The sequence below is a fragment of the Rhincodon typus genome, chromosome 6 (assembly GCF_021869965.1).
Source record: "Rhincodon typus isolate 14 chromosome 6, sRhiTyp1.1, whole genome shotgun sequence".
NCBI lineage: Eukaryota > Metazoa > Chordata > Chondrichthyes > Orectolobiformes > Rhincodontidae > Rhincodon > Rhincodon typus.
Genome location: NC_063337.1, coordinates 90,872,391 through 90,890,018, shown reverse-complemented (window position 1 = coordinate 90,890,018; position 17,628 = coordinate 90,872,391). Strand labels below are relative to the sequence as shown.

The 17,628-nt window shown below is 42.5% G+C and overlaps 1 protein-coding gene and 1 long non-coding RNA gene across 11 annotated transcripts in view; one reads left to right on the top strand and one right to left on the bottom strand.

Annotated features, from left to right (window-relative positions):
- The window catches only part of mbnl2 (muscleblind-like splicing regulator 2), an 88,270-nt gene extending 72,897 nt beyond the window's left edge, over window positions 1–15,373 (bottom strand). For 7 of the 10 annotated variants that reach the window (XM_048597705.1, XM_048597707.1, XM_020527387.2 and 4 more), the window contains exon 1: window positions 8–240. In XM_048597705.1, coding sequence (XP_048453662.1) covers window positions 8–181 — 174 coding nt within the window. In that variant the 5' untranslated portion in view covers window positions 182–240. Of the gene's footprint in view, window positions 1–7; window positions 1,034–15,278 lie in introns of those variants that run through there. The other 3 variants (XM_048597702.1, XM_048597701.1, XM_048597700.1) reach the window with 3 other exon arrangements.
- Window positions 1,033–9,122, top strand: LOC125483279. Its single transcript, XR_007262232.1, has 2 exons — window positions 1,033–1,503; window positions 8,990–9,122. It is a non-coding gene; the product is annotated as an uncharacterized LOC125483279 (long non-coding RNA).
- Window positions 15,374–17,628: the final 2,255 nt, after the last annotated feature.

Sequence of the window (17,628 nt, the reverse complement as noted above, 5' to 3'; positions counted from 1 at the left end):
TCCTTACCTTAAGGGAATCAAAGCATGCAATAACTCGCCCATTTTCAACCTGACAGCTTTTTGGTGGGTGTGCAAACTTGCATTCCTGGTCTGAGCGTGAACATGTCCCTCTCTGAAACTGTCTGCACACTTCTAACGTCAGCCATTTTGTATCACGTACTGGAGTAACATTTACAGCCATAATAAATCGTTGAAGTGAAACGTGGTTCAGAACAGCTCAATATCAGGATTCTTGGGTAAAGAAGGCAGCAGTTATTAGAAATAAAATTAAAAATATAGCTCTCTTTCCTTAAAATATACGAATGATTTTTAATGATCATAAAAGCAGAAGATTACTTCATAAAATGCTGCTGGAGAGTTGCTTTTCTGGCTGCTAGTCAACATTAAAACAGACAATTAGTCAGCAAATGATCAGTCACCGACTGGGACTTGCGGCCTTCCGACACAGGATTTTCACCTCTTCTTGTTGGTGGCACGTCTGGCTGTTTTATATTTTACGTTTGCAAATGCAGCACTTTGTTGCTTTTATTAAAAAGTTATTTTGATGCAATATGATTAATACTAATCAATCATTCTCAAGTCTCTACCAGCTAGTGATTTTACTGTCGTCAGTGCACTCCGCTCTTTGTACGTTGATTTAGTTCCTCGTGTATCAGTTCGCTCCAGTTTTGATGTTACGGACAGTTGAAAAGGAGACAAGCAGCTGAAGATGCGGCAGAGGCGTTTTCCGTTTTCAGTTGCACGGTAGGCCAGACATTTGTTTAATTGGCAGCAAACAAATCTCAGAAGAGCAGACAGACCTAAAAGCAGATCCAAGTAACACAGACTCCAGAAAAGGCACTTTTTATCAAGGACCTGTTGATAAAATTAAAAAAAAAGCAAACATTATGTTTTAGTACAATAACTTTTACTCCACTTGAACCAGCACTACTTTATTGCATGAAGCGGTTGAACACTTTCAATGTACTCAAGATGAGAACGGAAGCAGAATTAACAAGGCAGCATACTGCAGTCAGCCATGCTATTGCAGATTAAAAAAAAGAGGAGTTGGCCTTCCTCGTGAAACTATGCTTGATGGAGGGAACAGCCAATCGCAACAAGTATTGCGGCAATATTCTGGGCAATAGTCCAATAGTCTGATGTATCTCATAAATGGCTGAGTGTGCCAGATGACACTATGCTCTCTATATTGAAAATGCCTCAACCCAATGCGACCAGCCCTAACTGCTATATAGAGGTACTGTACTCCTGGCTTCAAACTGATTGGAAACTCCTCTCTACAGACTGCGTTTCTATTAACTCGATGTGTACTTCTATTAACTCTACTGCACCTATTCATTCAGGACTAACATTATTTCCCTCTAAAATAAATAAGAGGCAGTCACAACCTTCAGTTTCCTTATCTGCAAGAAAATGGACATACAGTAATTCAGTGAATGTTTCACTAACATCTGTGAACACTTACATCTACAGACGCCGAGCAGTGAAAGGGAACCACAGAAGGTAATGACGGAATGGGGGTGGGGAAAGTAAACAGCGCAGATTCTGTCAAACAGGCAGCAGCTATATTCTACTTCCTTTATAATTTAACCCTGTGAATGCTAACTAATAATGAGCATGCCTAAATGTTAGTTTTTGAGCAACACAGGGCAACTGCAGAATGATGAATTACTCCTAACATACAAACTCCAGAAGGTAAAGTCACAAAGAACCATAGGCATCCCTTACCATTAAAGAGCAACAATTTGTTATAAATAGCATGAGGGATATCACTCATCAAGTCTGGGACAAGGCAAAAAGGCATGCCTTCCTGAATCAAGGCCAAGGAGAAGAATCACAGCTCTGCTATTTCTAGCTCCAGGGTCCTTTAACCCTCCCCTTCAATTGTTACAGTGCTGGAGGCTTTTTGGTCCATCATGTCTGCACTGACTCTCTTATCGAGCATCTGACCAAGCACTGTTCTTTCATCTTCCCCCTATTAACCCTGTGCATCGTTCCTTTTCAAGCCACCACTTAACTTCCTTTTCAATACTTTGATTATACCCAACCACGGATCACACTATAGAATTCCTCAGCAGCCAACTGCAGGAGAGATCCATCCTGCTATTCGAACAGCACCCCTTCAAAGATTTCATCTATTTAACTGGTGGCATTCCCATGATTTGAGTTTTCTCAGACATTCTGAGGATGCATTTTCCCTCTGTTCCCATGCATTTTGAGTACTGATAGGTGGCCAAAGTGCCGTGGCTCCTCCTTAAGCATGCGCCCCAGTGATTAGCACCATTTGTAGCACTCTATCATACGCCATGTCACAAACAATTTCAACAGGTAGATGGATCAAACCGGCTTCAGGGTCAGTCTTGCCAACCAAGCAAACCAGTGTCCCCCTATAAACAGATGATAGCTATACAACTGTTGTGATAGTAATAAGACATACTTCTGTATGACAACAATGAAGCCCAACAGAAATAACCTACGATTTCTAGACTATATACCAAAATATTACACAATAAGATTTTGAAAGTACATAGTACAAATCAATAATCCAATTTCTTGGCAGGACATTGTATTATTTGCTTAATTATAACAGAATCAGTAACATATTTCACAGGCATGTGCTCCAGTAATGTCCATCCATTATTGTGTGGCTTGCTTAAACTATCCATTTGTCAGTCTTAAGTACCACCAGGTTAAATAATCAAAATCTGAACAAGAAATGCAGGCGGAGGAAATGTGTTCCACTCAACAGCTTTGGACAAAAAGACTTTTACAGTCAGTGTATTTTTAGTATCAAACTATTAAGTTGAGTACTTTTGCCTCACAGCTGATCTCTGAATCAGTTGCTACATGGAGTGGGTGCTGATGGGTGCACACCACCCATATTCATTAGCAGGGAGGACCACTGTTCCAGGTTTGCGTGTGCGTGAATCCCGAGTACTCTTGTGATTTCAAGGGTTGCACTTCCCAAACTCTTTGCTTGGGACTAGTGGAAGGTGTTTTAAAAGCTCATTTTGAGTTTAGCCTTGGTCAATGAGGCTGTGCAACACCACAGGCATCAAATCAAGGGTGGCAACCTGATTCATCACAAACTGAATACTGAAGACAAAAGTGAAAGAATTACTGGATTTAAATTAAACATTAAATACTATTCTGATCAAAGTGAACATATTAGCTCATGTCTTAAAATACCACAGGGAAAATAAATCAAGCACAGGCAATAAATAATACTATAGGTCTTAGAAACCAAAAGTGAAACTGCATCAGTCTGAATGAAAAGGAAATACTATTTACAACTGAATGCAAATAAGCTGAAGCGACAGTCCAATTGATGAAATATAATATTAAAACATATTCAGCAAGTAATTGCTTGAATGTGATGGTTAAATATTCATAACTGCATTAAATGCAAGAATTTCACAAAAAAACTAAGTGACAGACATCAGTTGTACATACATTTTATATCAAAATGCAAATAATCAGATAATTGCAATTACTAAGCAGAGACGCATTCTTAGGGTAAAACATGTAAACAAGTGTAACATGTGAAACAAAGTACATGCTGGAGAAACTCAAGAGGACTGGCAACAACCGCTGGGAGAGAAACAGAGTTAACATTTCAAATCCTGTATGACTCTTCCTTAGATAATTCTAAAGTTGACCCATGCCAGCCTCAAAATGTTAACTCTGTCACTTTCTCTACAGATGCTGCCAGATCTGCTGAGTTTCTCCAGCACGTTGCGTTTGTTTCAGATTTCCAGCATCCGCTGTATTTTGCTTTGATTCGAGTATAAATGTATCTGAAAACAGAAGTGTGGGTTATGGAGAAAAGTGAAGGAGAATGCAAAAAAAGGTGAAAATGTTCTTATGCTATGCTGAACTGAGGCCATTCATTCAGGTGACGTAGGCATCGCTGGATAGGTCAGCATTTATTGTTCATTCCCTTATGCCCTGGAGACAGTGATGATGAACTCCCTTCTGGAACCAAAGCGAATCCTTGGGATGTAGGTACAGTTGGTGCTGTTGGGAAGGAAGTTCCAGGGTTTTGACTCAGTAACAATAGAGGAACAATGACATAGATTCAAGTCAGGCTGGTTGTGGTTTGAAAGAGAACTTGCAAGTGGTGGTGTTCCCACATATCTGTTGCCCTTGTCCTTCGATGTGGTTGAGGTCAGAGGTTTGGAAGTGCTGTCAAAGGACCACAGTGAGGTCCTGCATTGCATCTTGTGGATGGTACACACTGCTGCTACTGCATTGGTGGTAAAGGGAATGAATGCTGAAGGCGGTAGATGGGGTGTCATTCAAGGAATTGCTTTGTCTTGGATGGTGTCAAGCTTTCAGTACCTTTGGAGCTGCAGTCATGTAGGCACGTGGCTGGTATACCATGGACAGATGTTGGGGACTCGGAGCTATTAATGAAGATATTAATTGTCTGGAGCATATTTTGCACACATTACTTGCCATTTACTAGCCCAAGCCTAAATGCTGTTCAGGTCATGCTACATAGTGACACGGACTGCTTCAATATCTGAAGAGTGGTAAATAGAGTAATATAGCATAGAAGTAGGCCCTTCGGTCCACCACGTCTAAGCCGACGAACAAACATCAAACTATAGTAGCACCATTTATCTGGTCTTGGGCCATAGCCAACTATGCCTTGGCATTTTAAGTGCTCATCCAGATGCTTCTTAAATGTTGCAAGAGCACCTGCCTTCATCACCCTCCATGACAGCACATTCCACAATCATCATCAGCGGGAATCCTCATTTCTGACCTTATGAAGATGATCAATGAGGCAGCTGAAAATGGTTGGGTTGGAATACGATCTTGTGGAACACCTGCAGGGATGCATCCGAGCTATGAGTACTGACCTGCAACAGCCATCTTCCTTTGTTCTAGGGATGATTCCAAGCAACATTGAGCATTCTACCCCCAACTCACATGGACTCCACTGTTGCAAGGGCTCCTTGACATTATCCTCAGGTCAAATGCTGCCTTTATGTCAAGGGCAGTCACTATTTGCCTCATCTCGAGTTCAGCTCTCTTGCTCATATTTGGATCAAGTCTGTAATGAGGTCAGGAACTGAGAGGCCCTGGTAAAGTACGAACTCAGTGTCGTGAGTTAGATAATTTCTTTGCAAGCACTACTTGGTAGCACTATTGATAACTCCCTCTGTCACTGAGGACTGAGAATAGACAGAGAGAGAGTAGTAACTGGCCAAGTTGGATTTATCCAGCTTTTTACGCACAAGACATACCCTGGGCAATCTTCCACATTAGAATTATAGAATCCCTACAATGTGGAAGCAAGCCATTCAGCTCAGTGTATCCACACCGATCCTGCGAAGAGCATCCCACCCAGACCCCACCTGCTCACCCCATCCCTGTAAACCTGCATTTCCCATTGTTAATCCATCTAGCCTGCTTATTGCTAGACACTATGGGCAAGTTAGTATGGCCAATCCACCTAACCTGCACATCTTTAGACTGTGGGCGGAAACCAGAGCACCCAGAAGAAACCCACATAGACACTGAGAATGTGCAAACTCTGCAGACAGTCACCTGAGGCTGGAATCGAACCTGTGAGACAACAGCATTAACGACTGAACCACTGTGCTGCCCAAATTGTCAGGTAGCTGCCAGTGTTCCAGCTGTACTGGACCAGCTTGGCTAGACAGATATCAAGTTCTGAAGCACAAGGTTCAATAGCACAAATACTATTGCTGGAATGTTCTATGGGCCCACAAAAGGTAAAATCACCACAGCCTTACGACACTGTAGGGCTGCTCTCTCATGAGAGAGAAATGACTGGTGACTGTTTAACCTGTGTGTCACCATGCCTCAGGAGAGGGGGGAGTTTGAGAAAGTGTGCCCTTCATAGTAATAGTATCCAGGGCAATTGCAGAATCCAGTGCCTTCAGTCACAAGTAAGGCATGTGCTGTGCAACAATACCAGAGTGAGATGAGATAGAAAAGTACTTGGGGAATTTGAGGCATGGGGGAAAGAGAGGTGCCTTCAATAAGGTTTATTATAACAAGTTAAGGTTGCTGAGTGGGGAGTTCAGTGTATGCGGTGGTGGTGAGGGAGGGAAATAGATGCAGGAGATGTTCCTTTATGAGCAGCTGCTGTTAGTGACTGTCAGAGTCCAGAAATTTTCATAGAATGAAAGAATACCTACACTGTAGAAATAGGGCATTCGGCCCATCGAGTCAACACCGACCCTCTGAAGAGCATCCCAGCCAGATCCAACCTCGACCCTACCCCTGTAACTCTGCATGGGAACATGCTTAATCCACCTAGCCTGCACATCCCTAGACACTATTGGCAATTTAGCATGGCCAATCCAGCTAACCGATGGATTGAAAAACAGATTTTTAAAATACTCTTGCACAAGAAAATAAGCTCATAGCAAACAGTACTAAAGGAAGATTCAGATTAAGGCAAGGCAGCTTGGCTAAGAGGAATAGTCAGCCTGTAGTACATGGGGATTTATGAATACTTGTGCAGGCAGTAACACTTCCTGCATAATCTGGTGTTAGGGTTTTAGAGGCTGAGTGGTAGTTAAGTCACTATGGTCATCCACGAGGCAGAGAACTACATGGATAACATATAGAAAGGTGGTCACACAACAGGCTAGGGGTATACAGGCAAATGAGGAACTGGTGACAAGGTAGTCAGAGAGAACTAGGCAAGTAATGCAGAAGCACTGTGTCCAATCCATTAATCAGTTTTTCCTTTCTGGTTGAAGGATTTGATTTATAGGGAGAGGCTGGATAGACCTCCCTGGAGCATAGGAGGCTGAAGGTTGGAGGTTTATAAAGGTCAGGAGAGGCATATATAATATTAATAGCCAAGGTCATTTCCCCAGGGTAGGGGAGTCCAAAACTAAAAAAGGGCACAGGTTTAAGGGGAGGGGGAGAAAGATTTAAATAGGAACCTGAGGGGCAACTTTTTCCAGAGGGTAATGCATATATGGGACAAACTGCAAGACGAAGTGGTAGAGGCGAGTACAATTACAACATTTAAAAGACAGACTCATACAGCATGGAACAGACTCTTTAGTCCAACCAGTCTATGCCAACCATAATTCCAAACTAAACTTGTTCTACCTGGCTGCGTTTGGCCCTTATTCCTCCAAATATTTCTTATTCATGTACTCATCTAAATATAGGTATGCATTCATGTACTTACCTAAACTTCAATTACCCAAATATAGTCTGCTGGCAATATCATCAAGAGCAGTGAGAGGCATGCATTCCTATTTGAGTTCAGGAGAATTTCTACAGCAAAACATGTGTAATCCCATAAGAAAGGAGGCACTGGTAGATCTGGTTCTTGGGAAGAAGATGGGTCAAATATCAGTAGGAGAATGTTTCAGTGACCAGTGACCATTGTGTCATTAGGTGTTGGATAAGGGTGGAAGAGAACAAAAACAACCTACAGTGAGAATAATTAACTGAGGCAGAACAGATTTCAATAAGGCAAAGCTGGACCAGATAGATAGGAACTGAAGATTGGTGGGGAAATACTGGAAACATAACGCAAGTTGATAAGGGTAATGGGATGATGTGGTGTACGCAGACTTCCAAAAGGAAGTTGATTCAGACCAGACAGCAGATTTGAGACAAAAAGTTATAGCTCCCAGAATAAAACAGGACAGCAGCAATGTACAGCAAAACTGAGGAAGAGGAAACAGTGAGTAAAGTTTGAAAGAACTACAGATGCTGTAAATCAGAAATGAAAATAGAGATTGCTGGAAACGCTCAGTGGGAAACTTAGAACAGACTGGCAAACTGTTGCTGCCACTGTACAGGATCTTAGTGAGATCACATCTCCTTATTGAAGAAAGGATAGTGTTGCATTGGAAGCAGCTCAGATGGTTCCCTCAACTAATTCCTGCAATGAATGTGCTAACTTATAAGGAAAGGAAGATCAGGTTGATCTAATACACGCAGGAATTTACAAGAATAAAAGATGATCTTATTTTTACATAGAAGGATTCAGCTACAGAAGCCAATTTGATGGCAAATGGTAGCATCTATGAAAAGAAATCAATGATAACATTTCAGGTCAAGTGACCCTTCCTCAGAACTGAGGAAACAGTGAGTGATGCTTAATGGATATTTTGTGGGCTGCAGGAAGGAGTGTAGTGGAGTTCCCCAGGGGTTGATTTTGGATAACTTGTTTTCCCTGACATATTAATGAGCCAGATCCTGGTGTCCACTGGACAATTTTGATATGTTCGGACAATATAATACTTGAAAGAAATGTAACCAGTGAGGAGTACGGTATAAAATTACAACAGGACATTGACAGGTTGAAGAAGTGAGCAGATAGGTAAAGTTCAATGCAACGTTATATATTTCAGTAGAAAGAACATGGATATACAGTGTAAAATAAAGAATGCCAGTGTAAAGCCTGTTCAGAACAGGGATATCTACAATACTATGTACGCATGTCACAAAGTGATAGGACAGGTAGAGACACCAGTTAATAAAGCATGCAGTAAGAATTGTCCAGAATACATGAACAAGGAGGTTATGCCAAACTTGCATAAGATACCAGTTTGGCATCAGGTGGAGTATTGTGTACGGTTCTGGGTATCGTACTTTAGGAAAGATTTAAATCATTGGAGAATGCAGAAGAGGTTTCCGAGGGGCTCCAGGGATGAAAAACTTCAGTTCTGAAGATAGATTGAAGAGGTTGAGATGATTTTCCTTGGTGAGGAGAAAGCTTTCAAAATCTCATGGGCAAAGAAGATGGCAAAAAAATTGTACCCCCTCAAAAGGATTGACAATGAGAATATACAGACATACAATAATTTGCAAAAGATGCAAGGTAATGCCACTAGACTAGTAATCCAGAGTCTCAATTAAGGATAGGCAATGAAGTCCACATCTCAGAAATGAACGTTTTAAAATTTATAATTAGGAACCATTATCCGTCGGGATTGATAACAGATATTAAATGAAGTGTTCTATTCATTCATAGGTTGTGGGTGTTGCTGTGTTGCCCAACCTTAGCGGTCCTCAGGAAGGTGGCGGTGCTTCAACTTCCGGACTACAACTGATCGACTTCTCAGGCCATTTTAGAGGACAATTAAAAGTCAGAAATATTGATTACAGCATTGATGTTTTAAGAGTTTGTTACTATTGTCACTAATATCTTCAACAAGTGAAAGAATGCATCTAAAACAGCCACATGATTTAAATGAAGTTATATTTTAGTACTTCTGTATCACTAACTGGTTAAATATTAACAACAGCTTTATCTGGAGTTGACTCTGGCAGGATCATAAATGCAAACATGCCTGAAAGTGCATAAAGGGTTTATTTATACATCTACAAGTAAAGAAATTATTTTTCTCTCATAGCCAGTATGGGTAAAGGGTTTTGACATTTATACTTCAAAATAAAAAATAATTTTGGCAAAGTTTAAAAGCTAACATTTAAAAAAAGTCACAACATAACATTTGGAATAAGGTCAAAACTCTTATTTAGGAGATACTTAAAAAAATATTTTAATTGTTTCATAGCACTCAATGTTTGATTAAACTGTAGCCAGGAATGGGGAAAAAAACAACTTTTACATTGCTGGTCTAAGACCATTAAAATACAGATCCATGGCCAATTAGACTTTGCATCCAGTGAGATCAAAAGGAGCAAAAACTAGGGAAAAAATTGTATAATAGGAACAATGATGACAGATTGACTTAATAAATTCTCTACTGCTTCCCTTTTTTCAATTAAATTTCCTCATAGCCAGATTGTTCCTTGCTCTCAAGTGCAGGAACTGTCACACCAGCACACTCCCTATTACCATGTGCAGCAATGGGTAATTCTGCAGGAAGTGGTCTAGACAATTCCACCAAAACTGGCAAGCAGATAAAGTTCAGTTCCAATCGCTCCAACTGGGAGTCTAATGTTCCAGTGTCGCAACTGCTGGCTTAAAATTCAGACTAGTTTAAGATCATTGTCATACCAATCCCCTTCTTATATTCTCAAGATGAAGATCCAGGCTAAAGAAAACGTGCACATTTAGGACTGAAAAATTGCTGAAGATAAATCAGTCTTCAATTTTAATCTTCATTAAACAATACCATACTTCCGTGCACTAATACTAAGAGGATACTACAGTGGCCCCCACAAGAATCCACACCTCCCCACCCCAATGCCACTTTGCAGCATGGGACCTAATACCATCCCTGCCCCTTGGCAATCCCCCACCCCACGGACCTGAGACCCGAATATCCCACAGGACAGAAGACATCTCATCTGCAGCACCAGATCCACTCCCTGGAGCCTCTCTCTCCCCTCAAACTGACTCCATTCTCCATCACAGACCAAATCTTCCCAACACCCATGGCCTTGAATGCAATAACCACCTTCCATCCCAACGTACTCCAAATACTCCATCACTTATTTGGTACCATTCTCATCTTGGACTGCAGCATGCTACACCTTACCTGTCATCCTACCCTCCTAATCCCACACTTACTTTATATATTTACCTTTTCACAGGAGCTATCGGTGTCCTTTAAAATCACAGGATTCAGCAAAATGTACAACATGGTTTACTTTACATGGATGCACTGTGATAGACCTGTCAGATTTAAAGCACACCACACTTTTGAATGAGTCCTGATCAGAATCTTGTGTCAGAAGTGTGGAGCACTGCCTCAAAAATTAAAAAGGAGCAACGTAGCAGAGTAGCGTTTGAGGCCAACACCACAGACACTGAGGACGCACCTGCCGACACCACTGCTGCCACCGCAATCAACATCCAGGATCTACTGACAGACTCTGCTCCCCCCACCGCTGACGCCGTCGCTCCGCCCACCACTGACGCCACACCGCCCACCACCTCCACAGGAGACTGTAGCACCCAATCATGCGGAGTCTTCACCATCCCCCCAGACCTCCCCCTTACTGAGAGGGACGGTCAGTCCTCAGTGAAGGGCTCACCTTTGTCCCCCTCCACCCAAACATCAACGAATACCGCTCACGCTTGGATGTTGAACAGTTTTTCCGCCGCCTCCGCACTTACTTCTTTAACCATGAGCCTAACCCTCCCCCTACTGACCCCTTCTCCTGCCTCCAACACATCCCCTCCTCCTGGACACCACCCCAAGGCCTCCTACCCTCCCTCGACCTCTTCATCTCCAACTGCAGTCGTGACATCAATTGCCCCAACCTCTCCATCCCTCTCACCCACTCCAACCTCTCCCCCACAGAACAAGCAGCCCTCTGCTCCAATCCCAACCTCACCATAAAATCCGTAGACAAGGGAGGCGCAGTTGTAGTATGGCGCACTGACCTCTACATCACCGAGGCCAGGCGCCAACTCTCCGACACCACCTCCTACCGCCGCCTTGATCATGACCCCACCCCTGATCAACAAACCATCATCTCCCAAACCATCCACAACCTCATCACCTCAGGTGACCTCCCACCCACAGCCTCCAACCTCAGAGTTCCCCAACACGCACCACCCGCTTCTATCTCCTTCCCAAAATCCACAAACTTGACTGCCCTGGTTGACCCATTGTCTCCGCCTGCTCCTGCCCCACTGAACTCCTCTCCACCTATCTTGACTCCATTTTCTCCCCCTTGGTCCAGGAACTCCCTACCCATGTCTGTGACACCACCCATGCCCTCCACCTCCTCCAAAACTTCCAATTCCCTGGTCCCCAACACCTCATCTTTACCATGGACGTCCAGTCCCTATACACCTGCATTCCCCATGCAGATGGCCTAAAGGCCCTCCGCTTCTTCCGGTCCCACAGGCCCAACCAGTCCCCCTCCACTGACACCCTCATTCGCTTAGCCGAACTTGTCCTCACCCTCAACAACTTCTCTTTCAATTCCTCCCACTTCCTACAAAGGGGGTGGCCATGGGTACCCGCATGGGCCCAAGCTATGCCTGCCTCTTTGTAGGTTACGTGGAACAATCCCTCTTCCGTAGCTACACTGGCCCTAAACCCCACCTCTTCCTCCGTTACATTGATGACTGTATTGGTGCCGCCTCGTGCTCCCACGAGGAGCTCGAACAGTTCATCCACTTCACCAACACCTTCCACCCCAACCTTAAGTTTACCTGGACCATCTCTGATAACTCTCTCTCCTTCCTGGACCTCCGTTTCCATTCCTGGCAACCACCTGGAAACTGACATCCATTTCAAGCCCACCAACTCCCACAGCGACCTAGAATACACCTCCTCCCACCCACCTTCCTGCAAAAATGCCATTCCCTATTCCCAATTCCTTCGCCTCCGCCACATCTGCTCCCAGGATGAGGCATTCCACTCCTGAACATCTGACTTCCTTGTTTTTCAAGGACTGCAACTTCCCCCCCCCCCTCAGTGGTCGAGAACGCCCTCAACCATGTCTCCCGCATTTCCCGCAACTCATCCCTCACACCCCCTCCCCACAATAACAACAAAAACAGAATCCCCCTCATCCTCAAATACCACCCCACCAACCTCCGGATCCAACGCATCATCCTCCAACACTTCCGCCATCTGCAATCCGACCCCACCACCAAAGACATTTTTCCCTCCCTACCCTTATCTGCTTTCCGGAGGGACCACTCTCTCCGTGACTCCCTTGTCCGCTCCACACTCCCCTCCAGCCCCATCACACCCGGCACTTTTCCCTGCAACCGCAGGAAGTGCTACACCTGCCCCTACACCTCCCCCCTCACCCCCATCCCAGGCCCCAAGGCGGCTTTCCACATCAAGCAGATGTTCACTTACGCACTAAACAACTGCACCTCTCAGTCGCGAACTATTTCAACTCCCCCTCCCATTCCTCAGACGACATGTCCATCCTGGGCCTCCTGCAGTGCCACAATGATGCCACCCGAAGGTTGCAGGAACAGCACCTCATGTTCTGCTCGGGAACCCTGCAGCCCAATGGTATCAATGTGGACTTCACAAGCTTCAAAATCTCCCCTCCCCCTACCGCATCCCAAAACCAGCCCAGCTTGTCCCCGCCTCTCTAACCAGTCCTTCCTCCCATCTATCCCCTCCTCCCACCTGAAGCACCACCCCCATCTCCTACCTACTAGCCTCAACCCGCCCCCTTGACCTGTCCGTCCTCCCTGGACCGACCTATCCCCTCCCTAACTCCCCACCTACACTCACCTTTACTGGCTCCATCTCCGCCTCTTTGACCTATCTGTTTCCTCTCCACCTATCCATCTTCTATCCGCCTCCCCCTCTCTCCCTATTTATTTCTGAACCCCCTTCCCCTCCCCCATTTCTGAAGAAGGATCTAGGCCCGAAACGTCAGCTTTCCTGCTCCTCTGATGCTGCTTGGTCTTCATGTGTTCATCCAGCTCTACACCTTGTTATCTCAGAGTAGCAATGTGAATGTGATTGCCACTACTCAGAAAATCTGGCCCATGGTTTAATTTGTTTTTTTTTAAAAAGTTGTACCACCTCTGGTTAGCCAGTTTGCATACTGTCCCAACACAGGCACACAATACACAGTTGGTGATGCACATGTTTAACAAACACTACTGCTGACAGAACCTCCTCCTTCAGATTACTTTGGAGAGGCACCTTGTATTTGTTATCAAATTACACCATTTTTATTAATACTGTAGTTAAATTCTGTAATTAGAAACTGATGTGGCAGTGACCAATACTAGCTGCTCCAGTTAAACATGCCTACCAAATATATTTACCACCACCCCCCAACCCCAGTGCCATGAAAGCTTTTATCAAAAGAAGAGCTTTACAACATATAGAAAAAGCATGCCAAATGTTTAAGTCAACAGCTAAAAGATTGCCAGATCGTTTAACTTTGTTGCAAAGCATGAACGTTAAAAGCTGTAGTATTAATGTGCACCCTGCACCCAAATGGATTCCACAGGGATGGAGTGATATTTACCCAAAGAGCCAGCCCAACCATTTGGGTTTGGAATGCAAAAATGCAAAACTGCAAATACAGCAAAACAAGGTTTGAACAGAGCCATTTACTTTTTTTTTCAATAAATTGAGGCTAACTAAAATGCTTACATAGCATGGGGCACTTCCACCTTTCCTCTGTAAATGTTTGAGTTTTTCCCTGAAACAAAAACTATGCAGTAAAAGAGGCTAACAGTGGGCTGGATTTTTATTTCTACAAGTGCACTGTTGAAACAATACATTTAACAAATGCTTATGAAATGCATTGTACCCAGCACGCATACTCTTGCTGTTCGTGTTTGCATGCGTGCGCAATCATCTACCCCTTGAGAAAAAAAGTCTAATCTTCTCTGTTCCAATTAAAACTAGCAAAGAATGCATAATTTTCAATACCCTCAGCTCACACCTTTAAAATTACGAGATCAGCACATGATTTATAATCGATAAACAAGTCAACTTCAACAAATAGGATGTAAAAGTTCCATCTACTTCAAAAAGCTCCATCTACTTCATAACAAATGATATAAACCAAACACTCTTGTTTGCAGTAACATGCAACTTAGACTGTCTTCATTAAAACTCTGGTGGGCAAACAGTACCATACAATCAAGGGATTACGCGATGAGTTAAGAGACCACACCCTTGCTGACTGAAGCTGGATTTGCAGCAGGATGACTTAGGACATTGTCAGATTTTCCTTCCACCCCTTCCAGTGGAATGCTTGCCATTAGAAAGCAGTCCACCCACACAGCTGGCCAAGAACTACGGAGCTTGTTCCAATGTCAGGCCACAATGACAAGCACCTCAGGAACTCGATACTTCACCACCGTAGTAGAAATCCTGCAATGTGGTACCCAAGTGTCTCACTTGCCTGATTGAAAATAGTTTTACTAACTTTGACAATAATGTAATCATGATGTAGGTTGATTAAAAAAAAACCGTTGGGTTTATTACCTGGTTAATCTGTGCAATGTGCAAATTAGATTTGCGTTAAAATGAATCAGCTTGCTTTTATTTTGCATTAGAACTGGTGTAACCACATACAGTGCAACATCTTTCTCACACAAGAACTCTGAAGAATAAAGCAACTAAATTTCTGCAGTGGCTTACCTGAAGAAACAGGCTTTGCAACAGAATTTTTTTGTATCCCTGAAGTAACAAGGCTTTCAGGCTTATAAATTGTGTAATATGATTTAACAAATAGCTTTTTTTTTCTGCCTGTTTAAAAGTATAGCACTCAAGATTAGATCACAGCATTGAGAAGTTAACTCTATTACAACAGAACATAAGCTGGACAAAATAAAAATAATTTCAAAATAATTTCCAAGGATTGGCTCACTGCAACATTAACCATTTCAGGAATCATACCTGAAAAGTGGAGAATGGTTTCTTTCCAACAATAATTGAAAACTTTAGTGATGATACAGTGGTGTTTATTCAAGTGGAGACAACTTTCCAAACAGGATGGCTTTGCTAGAACAGATTGTGAAGAGATTAAATCACAACCAAGGGTGTGGCATCCTGTCTTTTTTTTGTCTGCTCACGTCAATGTTATTGGGCAACAATCAGGCCCAAACACAGAAATTCAGAGCTGGTGCTGAACACCCAAGGCCAAGATGTTAGTAAGCTCTAAAGATTTAAATTCCTATGGTTTATACTCATTTGAAGGACATTATTAAATGGGGGGAAAAATTTGGAGGGCAGGGGGGTAGACATAGTTGGCACCACCTAATTTCCTAAGCAAAACCCACCATTTACAGAGGTTGCACCATGAACAGTACAGTGAATTAAATTTAATGCTATTTTAAAAATCAGTCTGTGGAAAACACACGAGAACATCTAACCTTGAGAAAATGTATGCAAATAGCTGGACAAGGCATGTACACTCATATAGGGTGGTTTTCAGAATCAGCACATCCCCAACAGTTCTGAAATTGTGAATCCCATTACATCAAATTAAATCCGTTTCAAACCAGCTTTCTCTTGCAGCAACAAATCACTGCAATGATCCTTTGGAGAAGAAGATCCAAAGTAACAAGTATCCATCACGGCAGGGAATATAACACTCTTTTAAAAGAGGTAAAGACGTTTTTATAACATTTCCCATGCACCGGGGGTGTGTGTGGAAAAAAGGGGTTTTTACATGGAAGAGAGTATACACTCCCTAAGATTTCATTCTTCTTTAATCTACAAATTTATTCCACATTCCTGCATTAAATATTTGTTGATGAATGTTCTTTTACCATCTTGACTGAGTTAAGCTCACCATAAAAACAAATGGCATGCTTTTCATTACATGGTAAGAAGGGGTAAGAATAAGCACACTAATTTAATCTGCTGTAGCAAGCAGCTTTGTGTTGAAAATCAGAAAATGACCTACAATGATTAATATAATGTAAGATGTTGACTCAAATGAGAATTAATAGTTTCCATCACATCTGACCCAAAATGCTGCTTGTTAGACCATTATTAGAACCAAGGCAGTGCAGAAGTCATTTTATGATTTGTTTTGCTAATTAAGAGAAAATAAATAGCCGAATTGTAAACAAAAACTATATTTTTCTTCATATAGGTGAACATTACAAATGATATTAATTTTAACTTGCTTCTCTTTATCATTAATCTTGTGAAAGGAAATATATTTTGCAAAATGGAGAAAGCACAACAAAACCATCCTGCAAAATCATCTGCATTATATCTTACCTAAAATTATAAATTTTATAATAGTTGCTTTTAAAACGGGGCAGGTGAGAGAAAGGAAGCAAACTGTATCAACAATTGTATGAACAATACAGTTCAGTGCTCAAAACACCTAACCAGCGCAGCCTAAAGGTGCTTTTAGATTATCCAAACGCCATGTTAGAGTTGCTGGCTCCACATATACGAATCACACATAGCTGGAAGCCCCATCAAAGTAAGTTTACAGTATTCATTAAGCTAGCAGCAGTAAAGAGCCATTTTTAAATTCTAGGTATCAGAAGTTGTCAATACTCAGGCAAAACCAAATAGAACTAAAAACAGTTATCACCATTACTATTCTGAAAAAAAGTGTCTTGCTCACCAGCAACATAACTGTGACAACTGGGGAAGGCAGTACACAAAAGATTCCTTCATACTACATGAAAGTCGTGCTGCAGTCACACTTCTTATCGCATAGGTCAAGCCCAGCCAGTGACAACCCTAAACTGAACCCTTGAAATTCCAAAGATACCACCCCTCCCAACTCAAAAAAAAATTCAAGACTAACAGCAAATTCAATTTGATGCTGCTTGGCCTACTGAGCATTAGAAACTGGGAAAATCAGACTGGCACTAGTGGGCAGAATGAGGAGGTGACAGAAAGCTTTTGAGATAGATTCTTAGAGCAGCATGCACTGGAATCAACCAGAGAGCAGGTTATACTAGACTTGGTATTGTCAATGAGATTACATTCAGGGGCATTAAAAAGTACCTAATGAAATAGTTGGCATTACATTTCCAAAATTTGCTAGATTCCGTAAAGGTTCCATCAGATTGGAAAGGAGCACATAAAACTTCTTTGCACAAAAAGAGGTAAGGAGAAAACCTGCTGTTACAGGCTAGATGGTTTTAAACCTGTCATGGAAAAGGTGTTAGAATTAACTATTAATGAGGTTATGTCTGGACACAGAAAAGCCCAAAGTAATTGGGAAGAGTCAGCATGGTTTTGTGAAAGGGCAATTCTTTGAAGGAGTTACATG